At 31.4% G+C, this 24,054-nt stretch overlaps 1 protein-coding gene across 1 annotated transcript; it reads right to left on the bottom strand.

Annotated features, from left to right (window-relative positions):
• Positions 1-978: 978 nt before the first annotated feature.
• Positions 979-23,935, bottom strand: LOC126838005 (E3 ubiquitin-protein ligase HERC2). The gene is made up of 76 exons (XM_050572075.1): positions 23,502-23,935; positions 23,247-23,408; positions 22,770-23,001; positions 22,362-22,619; positions 22,122-22,283; positions 21,943-22,054; positions 21,742-21,864; positions 21,483-21,677; positions 20,939-21,162; positions 20,746-20,840; positions 20,530-20,634; positions 20,187-20,390; positions 19,947-20,116; positions 19,667-19,867; positions 19,348-19,588; positions 19,181-19,288; positions 19,026-19,113; positions 18,796-18,962; positions 18,579-18,734; positions 18,300-18,485; positions 18,101-18,236; positions 17,893-18,034; positions 17,647-17,829; positions 17,407-17,572; positions 17,192-17,318; positions 16,702-16,888; positions 16,544-16,619; positions 15,780-15,922; positions 15,570-15,706; positions 15,144-15,326; positions 14,806-15,079; positions 14,546-14,744; positions 14,152-14,306; positions 13,656-13,850; positions 13,377-13,515; positions 13,102-13,307; positions 12,932-13,040; positions 12,651-12,854; positions 12,052-12,584; positions 11,776-11,976; positions 11,552-11,699; positions 11,338-11,492; positions 11,085-11,282; positions 10,290-10,424; positions 10,022-10,234; positions 9,797-9,958; positions 9,413-9,643; positions 9,115-9,357; positions 8,860-9,015; positions 8,574-8,799; positions 8,316-8,510; positions 8,157-8,251; positions 7,948-8,085; positions 7,582-7,747; positions 7,331-7,507; positions 7,022-7,168; positions 6,720-6,962; positions 6,419-6,630; positions 6,092-6,357; positions 5,808-6,022; positions 5,627-5,727; positions 5,455-5,561; positions 5,201-5,378; positions 4,989-5,138; positions 4,809-4,912; positions 4,628-4,734; positions 4,409-4,536; positions 4,059-4,346; positions 3,783-3,981; positions 3,402-3,596; positions 3,125-3,259; positions 2,891-3,056; positions 2,666-2,829; positions 2,435-2,589; positions 1,390-1,479; positions 979-1,301 (listed from the first exon to the last, which is right to left on the bottom strand). The coding sequence occupies exons 1-76, from the start codon at positions 23,674-23,676 to the stop codon at positions 1,158-1,160; spliced, it is 13,191 nt and encodes a 4,396-aa protein (XP_050428032.1). The 5' UTR covers positions 23,677-23,935; the 3' UTR covers positions 979-1,157.
• Between the last annotated feature and the right edge of the window lie 119 nt (positions 23,936-24,054).

Below are 24,054 nucleotides of genomic sequence, written 5' to 3'. Positions count from 1 at the left end.
TTTGCGGTGAACGGAAGTGGTTGTTTTTAAGAGAATTGATTTTCGAGGGGGATGGCGAGTGGCGGCGGCAGACTCGGCCGAAACGGCAGAAGGGAGATGCGCCGCCGGAGAATTGATTGGATTTGGTCAGCTTTTTTTTCCTTTATTTTTTTCTCTCTACTTTCACACACACACACCACACAAATGCTCGTTTCTTTTTCGGCCCGAGGAAAACCCGGGGAATTCAGACAATACATAAAACATACATACCCTCACACCCACACCCACACACATCGTCACCGCTTCTCCAGTGCGATCGGCTTGCCGGGGAATTAATGGTGTGCCGTGTGCGAGGTGGCTGCTGGTGTGCGCAGGGTTTTCCACTTTCATATAAACTCCCAAGAGCCGCACTATAGTTATTGGTATCGAGCAAATGAGAGAAATAATTATTAAACTCGACCGGTTCGCCCGCGAGTATAATAATATTATCATATGTGCAACTGTAGGGGGGGAGGGGAGGGCTTAGGGGTATTAGCACCCCCCAATTTTAAAATAAACACCATCTATTTTTTTTCGTGTTTATGTAATTAATCTCTGCTTACAAAAATATAAAAAAAACCCACAGGCTTTTTGTAGAGTTTATTGTGCACTATTCAGTATTATTTATCAAGCAATATTAGGTACCTAGGTACTTACTATCGAGTAATCATCACTGAGTGATGACTGATTAAGTATGATATATGTTTTTACCTACAGCTTTTTATGTCGAAACTAAAATATAGAAACTGAACAATTATGTAATGATTTGGAAATTGATAATTTTGATTAAAAAACACCAATTAAATCAAAACAATATCCCTTAAGCCGCTCCTACAATTACGCCTAAGATACATAATATAATATAATGCTTTATTAAACGTCAGTTCAGTTATAAATAGTAACAATAGTTTTTACCTCGTGTTGTATCGTAAGTTGTGAAAGAAACGCTTAAGACACATAAAAGACAAAAATACATATTTTATTAATAAAAATGTCAGCACTGAATTTGAGAATTTATTTATTTTCAAGGATTAAATGTTACTATTATAAACACAAAGAGATCATTTACGTAATGAAGCCTAAAAAACGAGACAATTAAAATACATAAATTATAAAAAATATATTTTAAAAGACCATAATCATTGGTCGTCTTCGCTGGCCAAACTGTCGAAATCAACAGAAGATCCATCCATGCTCCTGGGTAATGCGATCCTGGCATAGTCATCAGTGTCAATTGATTTGCAAAAATGAATGGCATACTTAAGTTTTTCGTTCATTATGTCCTTTAAAATTTTAATTAAAAAAAATCTTAGCACACAAAAAAACTCAAAACAAAGTATAGTGTAACAAGTACACTATTATCATACTCACTTTATTACTATAACGAGGTATTTTCAGAAGGAAGAAACACGTGTAACTTTCGGGTAAGAAATTATCCGGAGGCGAATAACGATCGATTACCTTAAAAATAAAATATAACAAAACGTATGAGCAAATTTCTATTTTCTATTTTAATTATAAAAATTTTAAAAAAATTGACCAATTTTAATTTTGTCATTAAGAGGACGTCATACCCTTTAAAAATAAATGCAATCACGTGTATATGGACAAGTTTATAGATCAAAGCGAAATGGTGACAGAAAAAAAAATGTTGATAAAGTTAAAAAAATAGAATAACTTTAACTAGGTTTTTTTTGGAAAACTTAAATTTTACCTTAAATACAAGCACTTAAAAAGTAAAAAAAATATCAGAATTAAAATATAAATTGTGAATGTTGGGTTAATAATATAAGAAAAGGCGGACGAGACAACCTAGATAATGTTTTCATTATTTTAAATATGTAAGCAAATTGATTTACGATTATTATATAGTTAAATATGCGTAGCTATTTTTAGATGTAAACAATTTTTTAAATCGCTGTCAAAAAATGTCTACACCTAACTCTTGAATAAATGGAGGTATGATGTCCTCTTAAGTATAGGTATGGTTTTTAGTTTACACTATTATTTTTTTTTTATTTGTTTGTTGACTTACAAAAACTTTATTTAACCACCAGCCTGATTTCTTCACATAGCATAGACTAAATTAAAAATCCTACCCAAAAGGCAAAAGAACACGTTTACCCTTTCATAATCGAGAAAAACATCCTAAAAATGCACACAACTTGTATCTTGAAATTACTAAAATCCTTTTGAAAATAATTTGAATTACTTTCAAACTTATGTTCCAAATTTATAATCAATTTTTTTTGTAAATGGTTTTTTTTTAAACAATATTTTGAATTTTTTCAATCAACCAGTAAAAATGTTTAAAAGATTATTTTAAATTCCAAAAAGTGTTAAAAATTTGTAGTCATGCTTTTGTATTAAACAAACACCAATAACAAATTAATAATAATATTCATGCAATACTAACGTGTAACACAAAATCTCTGCCACGAAAATCTTCAATAGTCCTTGGCAGTCTAGTACGACCCCAGACGAATCGCAGAAACAACGAACGCTCATGCGTTGAGAATTCAGTTAAGATTTCCCAAAACCACTGCACCAGTTTGTCACTAGCTTCTACACCTGTAAAAAAAATGTAATTATTTTTTCATTCCATATTAATTTTATGCGGTTTGCTCACAAATTTTTTTTTATTTACCTTTGTATGTGACAATACTGAGTAACATGTTAATTGGTATCTCTGGTGATCCACATACCATAGACTCTAATTCACTGTTAGTGTATAGAGACAATAAAGACACTGGTATTACTCTAGCCATGCCATCGCGAATGGCTTTGACTTGTAAATCAAATTCATGTAATCTAAAAAAAAAAACCTTGTTTTATTTTCGAGAATAACAACAATTGGAAAACGATCGCTTACCTGAAATTCAAACAAGCCTGTATGTACTCGTGCTTATTGTGTTTCGTAACTTGTTTGTGTTCAGTACTAAGAACAATGGTCTTGCCCGTCGACGATGTGGTACAAAACGATATATCAAGATTTGTAAATTCTTCTTCGCCTTCCAAATCGCGAACGTACAATAGTCCTGTAATATTATTTAGATTAAATTATGCACAGTTTACAATTGGAAAATTGATTTTTTTTTTCGTTTACCCGGGACATAGTCTTTGTCAATTTCAATGAGATCTGTAGGTAAAAGTTTCATTCCACAAAGTAACTTCCACATAGGTTCTGCCAAGTTAAGACTCAACGGACTACCAGTACGTATAGCGATACCAATTAGTACACCTGTTGGTACAAAGTCATACACAGATGTTTTAAGTGATAGTCAATATTATTAAGAATCAATGGCGACACAACGATTTTAACATAAATATATTTTGTTAACTTTACCATTGGCAATACTTTAGGTTAGATAAAGTTAACCTACCAAGAAATTCAAACATTTTCATTGGTTGTTTTGATGTAGCTGATGGGTTGAACACAAAACAATCTCGACTCGTACCAGTGTCTTCTCTTCCGTTCGGTGTTTCGATTAATATTGGGAGAGAACCGTTTTGTAGTTCTTCACACATTTCGGCAATACTCTCGCTATAGCCACCACCATAATCATCGACACTCTCACCTAAATCAATAAAGTATACTTATTAAGGTACATATATTTTAGGATCAACCAAAGAAAAACTCCCTAAGAATATTAGTTTGTCTGTTGTCTGTATCAAACTCTGATGATTAATAATGTAACTCAATACTCAATTACTCAAAAAGTGTAAAGTATGATTAGGTTTATTTGATTGTAACTGGGACTAACCGACAAATTGAACTTTCCAAACCCTATGGTATAAAAACAACGAGTCATCATCTAAAAAGTCCATGTTGTTCACCATTTGGCCAAAAACTGTATGAGAATAATCATTAGACGTGGATTTTCGCATTTTCTTCGTACGTATTCTGTTTAGCTCAAACACAGGTCCATGACGTTGCTCACGCACCATTGATAACTGAAGTACCTGATGTTTATTGTAAAACAAAGTCAGCATTATAGCGTGAATTTTTAACTGAACATTCAACAACACTCATGTTTTACCCTTTTAAATATGCTTTCTTTCACTGGATACACCATATACGGCCGTATGGAGTCCAGACTGATTTCTCCTCTTATCGGCAAAAACAACAAAATTGTTTGATTAACTGTCATTGAAAAGTGATGTAAAAGTAACAAACGATATCTCAACTCGGTCACGTCAAACTCTTGAAGCAAGTCATATTCTAATGGCACAACGGCTGGAATGGAACTTTCCGTTTGACAAGCTTCCTCGTTAGCCCACGCAAATGAATGAGCCGAGCCACAACTTACTTGTTGGATTTTTTTACCCTTTAAAAATAAAATTAAAGCATAATATGAGCAAATTAGTAGCCAATTTATGTGCAGGTTACCTTAAGCGCAGCGATTGGACGGGGTCTCGAGATTGGATGTGTCGTTCCATCACCCAACTGGCCTTCATCATTGTCACCCCAAGCGTACACCTCTCCGTCATCGGTCAGAGCTAATACATGGAGAGACCCTAAAAATCAACAATTACATTTTAAAAAGGAGTAATAAATCATTTTTGATGGGTTAAATAGATGTCTATTGCAAGTATAAGTTTTTTGAACCTGTTGCAAAATGTACAACTCTCTTCCCGTGTAGTCCACTAACTGGTTTTGGCTTTCGTACATGGTCATTAGTGCCGTGACCGAGTCTAAAGTAGTCTCCTTTTCCCCTAAGGTTTAATTACAATGTCGGTAATTATTAATGGTGTTTATAATTTGGTATTTATATAATATAGTTTTTTACCATGTATACAAAGTGCCATTCGATGATAACGCAACAGAGAATTGAGAACCGCAGTCTATCTGAATAATTCCTTTGCCAGAAAGCGATTCAATTTTGCATGGCAACTGTTTAACGTCAATGCAATTGGTTAATTTAAATTATTATTTCTAGCTTTGACACAGAGCTGAAGAAAGGACTTACTCTACACGATTCAGAAATGTTGTGTCCAAGTTTTCCGTAATCTCCATCGCCCCAAGACCAAACATTATCGTCCGAAGTAACACACAATGTTTGGGCATCTCCACTACCACATGCCACTTTTAACACTCGATACGTAATCAGACTTTGTACCTAGACATTAAAAAAAATTAAATAACAATAGTTTAATTTTTTTTTTTATAATTATTGCTAACCAGTGTTGGATATAAATAATCTTCACAATCGCCATGTCCTAGACGACCATAACGACCTTTTCCCCACGTGTAAAGATGGCCAAAACGAGAAATCGCTGCAGAATGAAAACCTCCACAGGCAATGTCAACAATATACTTGTCATTCAACGCTTGCACCAGTTGAGGTTTTACATGAGTACTAAAAATCATTAGGGAAACATGGTTATACCAATTGACAAAATATTATATTATATATTTAGTTTGTCACTACTTACACTCTATTTCCCAATCCTAGTTTACCATCGTCTCCGTCTCCCCAAGCATAGACTTCACCGTTAGAGGACAACGCTAAACAATGACGTCCGCCCGAATTGACAGCGACCTAAGGAAAATAAGAAAACAAGTTATGTTGCATAAATAGTTAAAGAATAAATTAAACAAGCTTACTTTAACAATATTGCTAAGACCTGGTACAAGTTGAGGAGTAACTACGTATGGATTTTTAGGATTATAAGGCCCTATGCCAAGACGCCCGTTCTCTGTGTAGCCTAAACATAGATATAACAATGTTGATGTAATTTTATTGAAAAATTTATTTATATATATTTAGTATAAACAGTAAACGTACCAGAAGCGTACACTTTTCCATATGATGTCACTGCAAACATTGTTTGTTCTCCGCCGATTACTTGGCCAGGTTTCAATACGGATAGCGCATCACAAGATAACGGTTTTTTCACTTGACTTGAATCCATACACGCAAGCTGACCCCTATGGTTGTGACCCCAAACATACACCACTTGACCGTTCCCTCCCCACGTCATATTCCAGTCGTCGGGCTTACTGAAAGAATATATATTTTAAATTGAAATAGTATTTTACGTTCATGAACATTCAACGCAAACGACTCACCTGTTTAACCACTGAAGCAATTGTTCGTCGTGCTCTTTGGTAAAAACCGAATTGTTTACAAAATCATGTTTGGAGTCTCTCTGGTAATTTTTATCTAAACACTCGATTTTCTTATGTACTTGACTGATGAACTCGTCTGGCATTTGTTCGTGATTAATCAATGAGCTTGCTACGTCACAACCATAACAGTAATCGACAAACCACGATGCCTCAAATTGCCAACCGCGTAAACTATTGTTAAGCCATTTCATCATGTGCACTAATGACTGTAATAAGTGTGTGAAAAAATTACATTACGTAGAAATGTTAAAGCCTTTTAATACGTACCTTGAGGTACTCGGAATAACAAAGTTGTTTGCCAGCTAAAACTGCTGTTTCTTCGTACTCAAATTGTTTCATTAACAATCGTTCAGTGCGAACTAACACGTCAGCAACTCCTCCTTCACCAAAAGGTAAAATATAAAGTTCGTGAGCCAAGTCTTTATTACGTTTGAATATTTCACTTAAGTTATTGACACACCAAGTTCTTTCTTCGGGGGCTAAAAAAAGGAAAAGAAAAATAATACCTTGTAAATACTTTACTGTAGATCAATTGAATGTTTTGAAAAGGATTAAGTGTTACGCATACTTAATGTAGTTAAATGTAATGAGAGCATCAATGTAACGATAAGTCTTTTGTTGAGATGTTTGTTGTTTTGTCTTCTTAAACATTCATGTAACAGGTTTCGAACAACCGGCAAACAGGGTCTGGAGAAAACTTCTCGGTCGGTGCCACTTTGCCTTGTTAAAGGCATAATTGGATAGACGACAAAACGCCAACCCCAACCGTTTACAGATTTGTCACTCATAAATTTCCAGTGAAGTTCATTACCTAATGACAGTAATTTATTATTTTAAAATTTCAATGATCAAATATAAAATACAACATACGTTGAATAAATAACGGAGTGGCCCATTCTGAATCTCTGCCTGATCTGACGCTTATCACATTTTCAGATCCGTCCATCAATGTTAAAGTGTCTTTGAGTTTTTCAGTAGAACAATTAGGACTGAATTCTATGTACAAAGCAATTGCACCTAAAACAATTAAATTATAAATAATTTTAAAGATTATTAGTAGTGAAAATAAGTAACCAAATCAACAGTTAACCGTTTTTCTCATTTTTTATTAAAAAAATTGTATAGAACATGTACTAACTACTAAATACTTAAATAATATTAATTTTAAAAAAAGTCTACCTGGTATAGACACATATCCAGAAAGGTAAGAATCGTCTTGATACGGATGGGGACTTTCTTGAACCATGTGTTTTGAAGGCGGAGACACAAGAAATGAACAATGTGTGTAAATTGCTTCTATTTCAGACATACAGTACTCCAGCAATAGCTGTATGTGCATATTTGAATGTATAAAAGCTGTAAATTAGCAATCGAAAAACTGTTAGAACACAAGCTAAACGTGACTCTGGCACACCTATATGTTTAGTTACCAATAAATGTATTAATGAAGACACGGTCAGCGTTTGGACCAAGTCTATGAACAAATGCTAGTTTTGATAAGTCTAATAAGAGCCTGATGTCTTTTTCGTCTAATGTACTCAAAAAACCATCAATAGTTTTCAACGATAGTAGTGATGTATCATTTAAACCAATCAACTGGAAACATTTTTTTATAAAATAAGTGTTTATAATAGTGTTTTTGAATATACACAGATTTTTATTAAATATATATTTATTATTTTATACAGGGTGCTCAGCATGAAAGGATGCTGTAACACCTGTATATAATTCATTATTTATTTTATAAACAGTATGATTGCTCATAAGTGTTTGGGTTTTTAGATGTCAGTAGGTACCTGTTTTTTTGTTTTAATAGTAGCTGCGACAATTGACATTGTGTTAGTTGCTTTTGAAGACAACGTACTGGCCGAGCCGGTGAGCGATGAAGTCATTTGAATTGAACTTTCCATACTGTCTGGTGTTATTACATTATTCTAAATTAACAGTCAACAATTTGTTATTAAAAAATAATTATTTAAAAAAAAAAAATTATTTTTATAAATACCAAATGCAAAGGACTGTCTTCTAAATTGGGAGCTGGCGCCTCACCTCCCCCCTGATCCATCTGAGTGGTTTCTTCTTGTATTTTAATGTTTGTAACTGTAATATAAATATTACTAATCATATTATAACTATAATAAAAAGTTATTTAAAAAATATTTACTGTTTTCGGTAGGAGACATCAGAGAAGCTAGGACGATTTCTCGAGCCAAAGTGATCCGTAAAGCGTTTAAAACATGTTGTAAAGCGTTTTGCTTAGCAGCGGCTGAATCTAGTAACAGCATAGTCCTAGATAATGAATATTTGTCACAGTTGATTTGTTCATCTTCTTTTTTAATTTTACTCTCGATAGTTTGACCTGACGAAAAATATAATATTGAGTTCTGAAAATTCAATTTGAAAATGGTCAAAATATTGTTACTTAATGCCGCAGCACCCATAGCATCTTTGATCCGTACAAATTGAACAGGTTCATCGGACATCAACAAAGGTAACTCTGGACATTTCCATGCTATTGATTGCGATGACCCACAACCGACACGATTTATTTTCGTATTACTGAAATTAGTAACTAATTTTGGCTTTTGATTGGGACTAGTCGAACCATTACCCTGTTGACCATGGTCGTTATCACCCCAACAATATACCTGTAATTGGGTTGAAGAAAAAACTTAATTAAAATTTATACAAAAGTACTATTTACTAACTTCTCCTTGCGTAGACACAGCAATACAATGCAATGTTCCTACTGCTATATGATCGATTGTGATTAATTTCAATTGATTTACAAGTGTTGGTCTTCTGACATGTTCATCATTTCCTAATCCCAGTCGATAGTAGTCGCCTTTACCCCAAGTCCATACCTTATAATATAAGAATTAATATTAGCAAAGCAAAAGCATAAAGTATAGTTTTAAATAATAAAAAAAAATGTCACAGCATGTTAACTATCTTTAACTTACTTGTCCGGATGCAGTTAACGCAACAGAAAACTGGGCCCCACATTCTATTTGTATGACCTTGTGTCCAATTAGCCTGTAAACCTGTTGTGGTGTACAACAGCCATTGCTACCACCTCTTCCGAGTTTTCCAAAGTCACCGTCACCCCACGAATAAACATTACCGTCGTAGTCCAAAGCAAGAGTTTGAGCGTCGCGGCTACCACAAGCCACTTGAACAATCGTTTTACCAACAAGTTCTTTTACCTAAAGAGAAATATTGCAATTAATCCAAAATAAAATTAACTCTTAGACTACTTACTAGCTTTGGTGTACACTGAGAAACCTCATCGCCGTGCCCTAAACGACCGTACTGGCCTTGACCCCAAGTATAAAGTTTTCCATCAGAGGTAATCGCAGCACTATGGGCGCTTCCACAAGCTATATAGAATATTCTTTTGGCGAGCAAGGCTTCAATGATTTTTGGGGTATCCAATGTGTTTGTATCACCATGGCCAAGTTTACCGTCTTCTCCATCACCCCACGATAATACCTACATGAATTATAAAAATGTATTAATTGACACATTAAGCAATTATTCAAATCTATTTATTCTTAGGCTTGTCTTTCAGCTTAATAATATATTAAACCTTAATGTATTATTAAACCAAAATGATTAAGGAACCAAATGTATAGTTTATATTACTTTTCCATCAAAAGATAATGCCATTGCGTGTTTGCCTCCAGAATGTACAGCTACAGTCTTAATAACGAATTGGCTGAGTCCGGGTATCTGTCGTGGTAAACTTACTTTTCCACAAAATGGAATACCTAAACGACCACCACTAGTATCGCCACAAACAAAAACCTAAACGAAAACTATGTTATTTTTATAATTCATACAAATTAGTATCAGATTCAGTTTTAATACCTTGCCCTCATTCGAAACAACAAATAACGATTTTGATCCTCCGATAATTTCTATCGGTTTGAGAGATGTCAATACTTCATTGTATGTAGGCCTTTTTACTTTAGAACCATTTAAGCCTCCGAGTTGACCTTTGTCGTTTAAGCCCCAAACATATACAGCATACTCAGAGTCCACTTTAATTTTGTTTTCAGACTCTAATTCTGGAGGAAATTCCTAAAACATAAGGGATTAATGGCCTTCATCCTTATGACACTTAAAAAAGTATTACTTGTACTGAATCAAATTGAGAAGCTAATATGTCTGGCGTAGTTACAGATTCTTGACAGACTACATCAATTTTCAATCCATTCACCACACACGTTGTATTTTTAGTATGCATTGCTATTTCAACACATTGATGACACTAGGATAAAAAAATAAAATAAAATAATAATAAACAAAGCAAGCACAGTGGGATCAGAATAGAGTGGAGACGGACCGACCATATTAGGGTCGGAGATGTCTTTGGGAATTATTATAACATAAGGTGTTAAAAATACTTAGAAATAAAACTTTTGATGCAAAACTCTAGATGGTAAAAACTATTCTATATAAATCAGCGGTATTCAAACATTATCATCCCATGGCAATTGTGTCTTCACAATATTTTGATGGCTCCCAAATTATTAATTCCCCATTACGGTTTACATAAAATTATATCCTGTACGGCTCCTTTGTTGGCCAACACACGTGATGCCCCTGAGAGCCGCGATGCACAGTTTAAATAATTTTATAGATAATCACATGTGGTCATAATCGTATCATTTGCTTTTAATGTTTTTATTTCAATACATTTTTTAAGCTGATAATAATCTACTCAAAGTTAATTGGTCTGGTCAGCTGTTATGCCAATTATTATAATAATAGATCTAAAGACTTGCTACATGGAGCAATCGTACGAAGGTTTAAATAATATTGTGGGTTCACAGAAAAAATAAAATTCAAAAAACACATGCTTCAAATCAAAGCTAAAAGTCAATGAATAAGTAAAAAAGTTTTAACACACTAGAAGGTAAAAATATACCTTATTTATTTCGTGCAAAAGTGATACAGTGTCATCCAAAGAAGAAACTATGACATTATTTATTTCTTCCATGACACTAAAAGAAGCTCCAGCATTGACTATTATAGACAAAGGTTTACACTTGTCATTTTCGCCATCTAATTTCATTAATAATGAATGAATAGCTATGTTAGGTAGAAATTCCAAATGTATCCAATGCTAAAAAAATTATAAATTATTATCAACCATAATAAGCAGTCAAAAATATTCTTACAAATCCTTTAGGGTTTTCACTGATCCATTTGTTGTTCGATTTCCAATCAAATAAATTTGGTATCATGTTTTCATCAGCAGATGTCGTACATTTTGCAATAAAATCCGATATCTGATCTTTATTTGGATGGTTCGAAAACATTGGAATACTTTTGCCTGGATATAAAAATGAACAAATTATTTATGTTTACTTATTCAACATAGTTGACATTTACCTTCAACACAGTCTTTAGGCAACTTCAGTTTCTCCAGAAGTTTGTTATTATCTGTTGAAGCATAATCGCTGGACGACATACCATAATCGATCAGTTCAATGTGAATATATCTCACCCAATAGACGATACCAACAGTTTTCCACTTTACCTGAAAAACGGTTTTAAAGTTTAATTTTATGATTTCAATAAAATCATACAACTATAAAAAACAAAATAAATTATACCTTGACATTTAAATCGTGTAGACCTCCTTCTCTCATAACCTTTAGTACTTTACCCTCGCAGCCTACGTTTATACTTTCGTATTCCCTACAACAACGTACAATCATGCCGACGTCAACAGCTAATTGTATGTATTTTGCATAACTATCAGCACTGTCGAAATCATTTCGTTTTTTAAATACTACTTTTTCATTTCTAACAGGCTGTTAAAAAAAAAATTGAATAAATATTTTTAAATTTATCCTGTAATATAATATACTAATATAAAAATAACTTACGAGGTCTGTACATTCTTCAGTGAATGACGATTCATCTCTATCGGAAAAATCTTCATAAGAAGACAATGTGTCGGTTACATCGGACAGACATTCATTTTTTCCTTCCATCAAGAACGATACTAATGTATCGAGTGACGTGTAGCCATGTGCTTCTATAGCATTAAAGACACACTGTTTGTTGAAGCCCATATCGGCTAATTGAGCCAATAGTAAATTTAATGTACTTTTTGAAAAATATTTTGACCATTTGAACTGCCGTACACTAGATGACTGCGAATCTGCTGTTAGATATTGTGTCAAATTTATAGCAGTGTCTTCTAGTTCTTTTTTAGAGTATTCTGGTTTTACAGGAGAAGGCTCCACAGCTTTTGACAGGATAAGTTGGAAAAGACTTTTTGATTTTACATCACCAACTGCTGGCTTAGACAGAATTTTTCGTAATAAGTTTCGGTTTTCAAGAAGAGCGCTAACAACTTTTATGCCAGCTAATAATGCTTTTTGATAGCAGAGAAGAGATTCATTGACGGATCCGCCTAAAGCAAACATTATATTAAAACACAATTTTTTTTTTGCACTAACTATCATTTGTAAGTTGTTACCTGTTACTGTTTTGAAAAATTGATTGTTAAGGACCACTGAGAACATTGCTATCCACGTATCAATCATAGATTCTGCAAAGAAGTCTGAGGCTATTGTACAACTAGGAACACAATGAACATCTTTAATAAAAAAAATGTCAACTCTTCCTGTGTCGCGTTCTAGCGCCTTAAGTTTTCCTTTTTTCTCAATGCTCATGACAGTAGCTAAGCCAAGAATAATTATTATAAAAATTAATAACTACTAACATTTTTATTTGTTAATTATAAAAATTAATCAATACCTTCGCTGTTCCCTTTAATGAATATGTTTCCTCCAATCCTAGGACGATTGTCGTATCCTCCAATAATCATTAGCGATGCCATAGCGCTGTTAGATAATCCATGTGATATCTAAAAAATAGAAACAAATATATTTAATATAATATTTTTAAAAATTATTAGGTATACCTACAAATGGGTTTTTCTCGAGTGTTGGATTAGTTAAATAGTCAGTGGCCGATATTAAATTTAGAACGATCAATGAATCAAAGTACGATGGTAAATTAGTGATACTTGTTTGCTTTAAATTATTATTGTACAAGCAACGTAATAACAAAATACATTCTTCGGCAATTGTGTTCAGACAAGAAGCAGTTAAAGGTACTGAAGGTTTTCCATCTAAAAATAAAACAAACTATACAGTAAAGTAGATAATGTATTTTGATAATTATTTTTTGTTCTTTTTACCTATAATATCATATTTGGAATTGTTTTGTAAGACTGTTGATCCAATAACTTCCATAAGAATTTCCACAACAGCTGTAGTAGTGGACGAATCAGCAGTTTGCGACATAACCAGGGTTTTGATTAATTGTATAGTTTGTACCTTTAAAATATATAAAAAAAAAAAATTAAAAGCAAAATAAAAAAACTATTGAAATCCCCTTCGTTATTTTTTGAAAAATTGGACCCGAGCACTAAAATTTCTTTATATTAAATGACAATACAAAGGAAAAATGTCAATACTTGAGCCGTGAGATTAGAAAAATTCACTGGAGATTGAGAGACAATTGACAAAAGCATATCAATCCATTGTTTGCTCGATAATTGTTGTTTAAATCCTTCCGAAACTGATGTTATAACTTTCAATAATGGAATGTTGATCCATTCTGAGTTGAAAAGAATAGCATTTGATGAAACACTGTTGTTTGAAAAGCTCTTCTACAAAACATACAAACATAATAACAACGAATAGTAAATTTTTTTTTTTTTGTCAATTCCTAATATTAACTCTGTAATTTTGGATCCAAAAAAGGCCAATGTAATATTTAGTTCTATAAGAATGCAAGCATTGAGGTTTAATAATTTTTAAATAATTAAGGTAACAATATAATTTTTTTTTAGGGAAGTTTAAGCATACAACAATGTATACACAATAAGTAGTTAATACTATTTTTAACCAAATATTGAAACTGGCTCTTAAGGTGGTGCTCATTTGTTATTGTTTTTTTATTTATTTTACCTGTAATGTATTGTAGTAATATTTAGACAGAATTTGCACAGAGCTATTGTTGTTAGATGAAAATACTGCACTCGATAAGGCTAAGCAGTTAAGAAATTTAATTATCACATATTTTAGTACTTCAAACGGACTGTCCATTGAATTTTCATAAATATCTATTTAATACACAAAAATAATATTTATTGAACAACAAATATAAAATAATATACACTATACAGCGAGACATGTCTAAGACAAAATCAAAAAAAATTTTATGTATTTAAGCATTTATTGTTTTGTTCGGTAAAGTATACGTGTGAGCTGTTTTGGCAACTATATTGGATTTACACAGAGTATGTCTTTAGACAGTTTCACTGTAATAATACATTTCACTATACAACTGTTTAGTAATTACCAATGTCATTTATACAAGATACATTGCAATCTGACTCTTCTTCATCACCGGTTTCCAAACCAGGTGCAAGTTTCAAATCGTATTTACCCTCTTTGCCCATTCTGTAAGAATTAGACACACCGTGATCCCAAAGGACTCTAACCCAACCGTCATCACCGACTTTGCTAACGATTTGGCCTTCTCCCGGCGGTGAACCATCCTAAATAAACATATTATTTGATGACAACTTGTTTTCTAATAACCATAACTGATCATATTACTTGATTGTCCCACTTCCAGTCTTCTCCTCGAACGACCCTCGCTCCCAATTTTAAATAGGGTATGATTTCGGCTCCCTTTACGCATCTAATTTTATTCAAGTCCTCTTCGTGAATAACTTGTTTAGTAGTTATGATTTCAATCTGACGTTTTGGAGCAAAGTCCAATACATTTATAATAGAGTTGATGGCAGTTAATACGCTGGAGTTGATCAAAAGACTAGACTCTTTACCATTTAAAATATGTGTGATGGATCCAAATATCGCGATAGCAAACCTAAGAACACACAAATCTGACACACACGAGTCTTGAGGTAAAATTTAACCGACATTTCACCTACCTGCACCAGGTCATTTTCTTCACAGTAGCTATTTTGTCTCGAAGGCTTATCGACTTCTGGATTTCACCTATTTCGGTGCTGAGCTGTTTGATTTGGTCTAAAGCACATCTCATGAATTCACATTTAGCAATGAGTAACTTGAGTTTTAGCGGTACCGACACAAATTCCACTTTGTTATTGATTCTGAATTCCCGTTAATTTAAAAAAAAAAAAAGTTAATAATTATTATTATTGTTATTTAAAAACAGGGTATTGGAGAAACTTTGGCGGAAAATTTACATTATACTCTTGCGCTATTTAAAAAAAATATAACAAATTTTTTAATTAAATTAGTTTTTACATAGTTTAACAGAGAATTTTATTTATTTTTTCTAATATGGTAATACTCTAGTTAAACAATTATGATGATATTTAAATATTTATTACCTAGCTGAAGGACAGTTGGGCGTTGCCGACAACCAACCCGATATAATACTGTATTTTACAGAGGTGATGGATGTAGAGTTTTTGAACAACTTGCATATTAATTCATAACCGGTTTGTAGCGAATTGCACCTATCAATCTAATTGAAATAACAAAAAACACAAGTCACATATACAGTTTACATTAAGTTTTATGTATTTTATTAGATTTACTTCTGTATGCAACAATTTTTGTAGTTCATGAATATCGACATTTGACAATATAAATGAATAAATAATGTTAGTAGTATCAGTACGTTTTTCTTTTATCTTCTCTATATCTATTTTGGATGAATTTTTTAACTTCATAGACTTGCCTTTAAAAACGAATTAAATTATTTAAATTATGTAGAATAAAATACATTATATTTATTAAGCATCAAAATTAAGATTTTTTAAGTTTTGATAGCCTTTTTTTAAAATTTATTTTGAGCCAGTTTAGTTGGTTTTTCAATAAAAATTCTACTAAACCAAAAAATAAGGACCACCTTGTAGATGTGTTTATTGGTTAAGAAATATCAAAGCATAGGTTAGATTATGTATCAGTTGGAATCCATTCCTTAAAGGTGGGTTTTACACGTTCAGTTTAGTTAGCTTGAAACAACTACACTAAGAAATACCATAAATTAGTTTGCATACTTTAAATAAATGTGTAAACCACTTTAATAAAATCGAAATCATCAAAAATAAATTTTAAAAACATCACATTTAAAAGATTTAATATTTAAAAATCAGAAGAAGAAAGGAAATTACACGCAATTTCAATTTTTTCTTCAAACTAATATATCCTTAATGAATTTCAGTTTTTTATACCACTTAAGTAAACCAGACTTCCAAATCGATTTTATATTACACAAGAAATAATCCACAATTGATATGAAAGGTAGAAAACAAAAGACTTGTGCTAAACAGGTCGATAAAATGAAATGCCTACTTACCATTTTCTGATGATTTAGAAGTTGAATGTTTTTTAATCAATTTTGGTTTGACTGTATATTTATTTTTGGATAAATCCTGAAAACAAGTAGATTAATTTAGATAGAAATTAGATCAGATAATAGCCAAAATAATTTAAAAAAAAAGATAATTCTTTTACCTCATCATTTTGTAATGGTAAATGTTGATTCCGAGCTTTGTGATTTCTAACATTTTTATTGGTTTTAATGCTGGAAACTACAGAATTAATAACAGTTTGCCAACGGGATTCGACTTTTATAATTGGTAATTTTTCAGCAACGGTGACTTTAGGAGACATAATAGGATTCAGCTCGTTAAGTAAAAATCTATGTGAGTATAAACAATTCAATAACTATAACAAAGAGCCACTCTTAGATTTGATCATGATTGAAATATACAAGGTTATTGCACATATACCCTTCTTCATCAAATATTCGATGATAAAAACAAATATGTCAGCATAATTGGCAGCCATCAAAATCAAGTACATAAGTACATAATATATAGTAATAATAAATTATATAGTAAAATTTATATCCCGTTACGCTGCCATTTTATTTCTGAAGACAAAAAATTCGAGACAATGTGCAATAACCTGTATATTTCAACCATGGATTTGATCGACAAACCTGCATCGTTCCAAAATCGGATTACACACTTCTTGGTAGTTTAGATTCATATCCTGTTTGGTTTTGAGAATTTGCATTTTTATTTGACTGAATATTTTAGCAATAACATCAAATGGTATTGATTTATCTACAATTACAAAATTAAACAATACGAATCTTTTAACTACAATCAATAGGACACAGCAATTATTTCAGTCTGGATTTAAATAACAAACCTTTTTCGAAAATATTATTTGTTTTTAGATTTAGATGTTTCACCAACACTTTGGCAAGAGTCTGAATCAACTCTTCCACAGGGTGATCTGCACTGTACTGAATATGACTATCGACTGATTTAGAATTGTCTTTAGATATTTGTAATAAAAAGTTTGCGCACTCATCCTAAAAAATTGTACAAATATCCTCGTCATTAGATATATAGCATTTCAACTTTGAAGTTAACATGTAATACATACATAATCAATGTCTTTATTGTCTTTAAGTCCAGCGTTAAGAATTTGAGACCAATTTTGATAGTTGTTGTAATTAGCAAACGAAGGGCATAGAGTGGTGAGCCAATGTGAATGAAGCCCTAACAAGTAACCCAAAGTTCGATGAATGTCAAGCAATAGCGATTCCGTTACGTTTGAATCAATCGGCTAAACAGATTAAAATGTTTTGTTAATCGAAAAAATATTTTCTTTTGCTAATTTTGTAATTACCTCGACTATATCGTCATCAGGATCTAAATAATTTCCAACAAAGCACGATTGCAATGTTCCCTCAGGAATTTCGGTTAATACGTGCTCGTAAATAGACGACGAGTGTAATAAATTGTTAAACGAATAATTACTCTCATTAGATCTATGGAAATAAATTACAAAATAAATACATAAAAAAATATTTTGTGATTGATCAACAAATGCAGACCTTGTATCTTGAAGGTCATAAACTTTTTTATTGAAAACGACCCAATGTCCTCCATTCCTGTTATGATTTTCCAAGTCTGCCTTACGTATTAGGACAACGTCTTCTGTATTTTTATACCAAGTATTACACGTATAATCTAATAATTGAAAAAATATAATAATGAAAAATAATATATTTTGTAATTTGATAAAAATCCTACTGGAAAATCCTGGCCAAGACAAATTATCGTCTTCTTCTCGTTCTAAGTCGGGAGTCATCATATTAAATTCATCCAGCGCATTAAGTAAAGGCATGAAAAGACCAAACCAATTTACATGTCGCATGAATAATGGAGTTTTTTGATGAATCATTATCAAACTTATTAAAAGTTCCATGAATAATTTATCTTTAAAAAAGAAAATGCATAAATAGTTGTTAATATTACCGTTTTAACCTAAACAATTTATTTCAAATAAAAAAATAAAAAATGTATACAAACCAAATCCTGTAATGCTAATGATTTTAATAACAATATGATAATGTTTGGTGCTACGATCGGCAATGTGAGTTGCCAATCTAATTGCTTGACAAGCTCGCTTAATGAAATGTTTTAAATATTTCATAAAAAGTAATTCGGCACCATTATTGTACACATCTGGAAAATTAATGTTATGTAATAAAAAATTACTCTAATAATCGTTTAATACAATTTATACCTTGGTTGTCATGAGTTTTATCGTCTTTAGTTTTCTTATGACAATATATTGCCATAATTATAAGTCGTTGAAATGTTATTATAAATTTAAGACTCGGTGACTGTTTAAAATTAATTGTAGGTAACTTCACAGTGTGTATTTGGGTTGAAAGACTTGTAAAATAATTGCTGCGCAATTGATAAAATTATCAATAATTACACAATATAATAATACTTTTTTATTTTACTTACTTAAGTAGTTGAGAAACAATAAAATACAACGATATATTTGTTCCTTCGAAATTTTGATTAGATATTTCAACATTATTCTTCTCTTCATCTGAAAAAAAAAACATTATTACATGCATGTTGTGAAACAGTATGTAATTTACAGTTTATTAACTTACGTTCAATAGCTTTTTTTAAAAACGTAAGAAGAATATCGTCACCAAGTAAACTATTTGTTGTAAGATTTATCATAAATTCTTGGTTTCCGCTTATCACTTGGGTTTCGTCTAAAATTAAGAAATCCCTAGTAATATATTAAAACAAATTTGAACAATAAAAATCATACCGTTGGGCGAAGTCAGTGGCTGAAGTATTGTGCACAACATTTTAGCTCGCTCGTTTGGCGTTTGAAATAGTTTTAGCCATCCTATTTCTAAAGCTTTTTGCGCAGCAACTTTTATAGTTTTTATAACTTTAGGATTTGACGCTAATTCAGTAACTGATTGGCGTATACTAAGTAATAATTTAGAATTTCTTACGAGTCCAATAGTATCGGCACTCACACGGTTGTTTATCATTGAATGAAACTACAAAAAATTAATTCATCATGGAAATTAAAAAAAAAAATTGGTCGAATACACAAATTTACTAAGTATTGAACTTACTTGTAATGTGAGCAAATGTAGTACAGATATTATTACACATTCTTGTTGATGAGAGGGAGGCCAATCAATATACTGTTTATATTCATCAAATTCATTACATAAAAGTTTTTCCAATGAATTCAGCGTTTGTATTTGTAAGTCGGTAACAAACGGCGTACACGTTCCGACATCAAATTCCTGATATTTGTACCAAGCAAAAAACTTGAAAAACAAAAGCATATTTAAGTAAAAAAAAAAAAAACAAGAGTGTATAATATATTTTAGAGTAATTATTATTTACTTGATTTGAGCAACCGGCTACTTTTTTAATTTGTTTATTAGCAAGACATTTTACTGGCCTGCAATGGGTTGTATTTTCATTGTCTAATTTACCCCAACAATACACTTGTCCTGTGGCCGTCAAGGCTAAAGTATAACCCTCAGATATAGATAAAGATACTACTTTTTTACCTATTTAAACAATACATGACATTTTAAAAATATCACAAACAATTGTTTTGTTACTTGTTTTATGACTTACCATTCAAATACTTCACTTTTTTAGGCCGATTAACTCGAAATGAATTATCATGACCTAACTGATTATGGTCACTATTACCCCAAGTGTATACATTGTTACCACAATCAATAACAGCTTTCATATCATAGCGGCAATAGATTGATATAATTTCATAGTCAAAAACAATCATACTGGGTATTACACTCAACGACTGATCATCAAGCCCTAGTTTAAACAAAATTAGAGTATTTAAAATTTTAGTTATCTAAGATTTTTTCCTACATTTAAAAAATTATTATTAAGACATAGAAAAAAATGAATATCTCCCTTTTTTCTTTAATCTAATAACGTATAATAAACTAACCAGTTTTGTTATTTCTGTATTCAAATGAGAACACATAACCTTCTCTAGATAAAGCTAAAGTGTTAGTAATAGATGCTCCACAAGAAACTTGTAATATGTGTCTATCTAAAAAATTGAATCAGTTGAATTAATTTGTTCTAGTTATTAATTGCTTTACATTATTAGTAATTATTTATTAAACAACTATTAGAATTGTAATATTTCTTGTTATTTTACCTGATATAGATTTAACCAATTCCGGAGTATAGCAACAATTGTCTTCGTATATTTTACCCCACATGTACACTTTGCCGTCTTCAGTAACAGCAGCACTAAAACATGTAAAATTAATATATTTCATTTAAATACAAGCCAATTTCAACCAAAGTCATACTATATAGTTTTTAATAAAAATAAAGTAAAATATTACCTAAAATCTTTACCGCACGAGACCATTTCAACTTTTATTTTAGAAAGAACTTCAATTTTTTCTGGCATTATAATAGCAAGATATTTTTGACTGTGACCTAGAGCGCCAAACTCATTAAGGCCCCATGAATAAAGTTCTCCATTTTTAGTGACTGCCATATAAGTTTCTTCAAAAACATCAACCGATTTGACAGGACCGTTTAATATTTGTTTTTCTTCAAAATTCTAAGAATAAAAACAAAATAGTGAGTATGAACAATTTAACAAATTGGAGGAATTCTTTTTGAATTATTTCTATAATGTAGTAAGTGTTTTATACATTAATTTATATATTAGATTATCATACTCAAAATATTTAATTTGTTATTTGTTTGGAAGTATGAGAAGTGTTCATTTCCATGCTGAACCTTTAAGTACAGCAGGAAACTAACGAGTTCTTAAAAAAATACAACAGACCCAAATTTTAGGTAGAAATTGAACGCATAAATACTTCTCAAAATATATTAATAAAATTGAAATTGTATTTGATAACAATTAGACATTACCGTAGAATCTGTTGAATAACTAATAAAATGCAATTTTCCACTTGTGGTAACGACTAATAATTCATTTCTTGAACATGCTACTGCTTCGACAAGTAAATTTTCAAGCGTAGAAGTAACTTTTTTCTTGGTTTCAGGAATAAATTCTTTACCCCAATATTGTACAATATGATTTTTATTTTTAATCTCATTAGTTTGCTATAAAAAAATTTTTAAAATTAAATTACGACTCCTACTTAATCGGCGACAAACTTCAATTTACTTGTAGTTGTAAATACGTAGATGCAATCTGATCTAAATATGATAAAACCGTAACGGCTGTTTGCTTCATTCCAGTAGGTTCAGAGTCACCGTGCAATCTTAAAAAACTTTTTGTAACCATTCCCTACAAACAAATAAACATTGTATAAAAACAAAATAAAAATTTACTTATTAATAAAATATACATAATATTATTAATCACCTCATTAGTACCACTTGTATTGAAATTAGTGTCTCCCTGAAGTCTAGTTACAATCCAATTCAAACGTCGTAGGGTCAATGTTAATGAGTTATTAAGATATTTACCACCCAGTCTTAAAATGATGTTAAAACATTACATTATTTTTTATAAACTATTTTATTTATACAAATAATCATTACTTGTCACAACAGGCTCCTAATTCAAAAAACATAAGCACACACTGTAATAGTTGGCTCAATGACTTTTTTTGTAAGCCAAGTTCCAATAAAAGACACAAAGCAATTTGACGGTCAATATTAGGTATTTTATCAATGCTTTCCTTATCTGATACAATTATATTTCTGTAATTAATAATAATAAAACATGATTAAGGTAAAAACTTTGCTACGGAACTAAACGTTGTACACAAGTTATCTCACCCGCTAACAACTTGAAATAGGAACTTTGATGACCGTTCTAAAGTCTCAATCCAAAACATAGGTATATTATATTCATCTAATAGGAACTCTTCAGGAACGCATTGTAATGCTGTCAATGACTCTTTAAGCATTTGTGTGCACAGATCAGAATTATATCCCGATTGCCATGTGCTGACTAGAAATCCAAATGAGAAGTTCAATGCAGTTTGTGTACCTATTTTAGCAAATATAGAATCTTTTCCTTCATCTATAATACTTCTAAAAGTAAAAAACAAAATTACAGTAACACATTATTAAACACGAATAAATATTATTAACTTATTAGTTGGTGCATGAGAATGTCCAGTTTTACAGTATGAATACAATGCGTGGCTTAGAGAACATTTTTAACAACTAAACGCTACTTACTCATTAATTGTTTTAGGAACAGAAGAAAAATTTTCTGTTGGTGCTAAACTTGTCTGTGCTTTTGTACTGTGCTGATGATGTGAGCTTCTATAAAAAGCTCCGAAGTAACGAGACGCAATAGCTATTCGTAATTGAGTGCGATTAAAAAACAAAGTCGAATAACAAATATCCTCACAAAGTTTTTCTTGTTCAGCAGCAAAACTTGATATTAATGAGATGATATCATCTTTACCTAACAAAACAAAAATGTTTGGACAATTATTTAATTACTCTTCATACAGTTGATACTAATAGTACAATTAATTAAGATACTAGAAATTTTAGTTGGACTATTAAAATTATAATATTATACACAATTAATGCTTAGATTGAAAGGTAGCGCTGTTAGCGACTCTTAAAGGTTTATGCCTAGGTGAAAATTGGCAGAGTAAATGAAATGTTTAAATGAAACTACAAATGAATTAAATATGTCCTTACTGCAGTTAGATTTCCATACAATAGAATCAAATATATGCTTGGAGTTACATATTTCATTGATATCGTACGATTTACAAGTAATACAGTTGCACACTTTGTCCACTTTGTCATTACAAAGACAGTTCGGAGCCCAGAGTCTAATATAATGATTTCCAGTAAGTTCTGAAGAAAAACCAAAACAAAAATATTAATTAAACTAATTATTAAAATTATTATCAATTTATCATCTTAAAAATTAAAATGTCATAAGAAAACCTTTCTTAGGATGCGATTGGCTTTTGTCTACAGGAACTAGTTCAAAATCTTCCAACATTTCATTCCAATAATTGGTAAGGTGGTTTTCACCCAATGCCTCGTGAAGCTCTATGTTCAGCCATTTGGTATCGTGAGAAGTCTTTTGTTTTATTGTAAATTCGACTTTAGTGCTCATTTATGTGTTTTAGTTTAACACGATAAGAAAACAAACTGCACGTTTTCCATTAACAAATCTATTAATTTAGGTACTTTCTGTAGATACCTACATTGATTGTTGCATTAAGAAACGAATTCGATAATACATACATAATGTATTTAAAATACATCGTAAAATGTCAATATGTTAGAATTTCATTTTCAAAACATTTTGTTAAAATTGTATAGTTAGAACTAGGTAGAATTGGATAAAATGCAAAATTCGTTAGGAACTAGGAACAAATACAATTTTTTCTTTTTTCTTTCATCGACCATCGTTATCAACAATTACCTACCGCTATCGAGATAAAGAATACACACTGTATTCTTTATCTCGATGCCGCGCACTCACCACGCA

This window comes from Adelges cooleyi, unplaced genomic scaffold (genome assembly GCF_023614345.1).
Source record: "Adelges cooleyi isolate 19-005CV unplaced genomic scaffold, UGA_ACOO_1.1 ACOO_flye_CR_arks_rails_tigmint_CR_PRNA_108, whole genome shotgun sequence".
NCBI lineage: Eukaryota > Metazoa > Arthropoda > Insecta > Hemiptera > Adelgidae > Adelges > Adelges cooleyi.
This window is presented reverse-complemented; position numbering and strand designations above follow the sequence as displayed.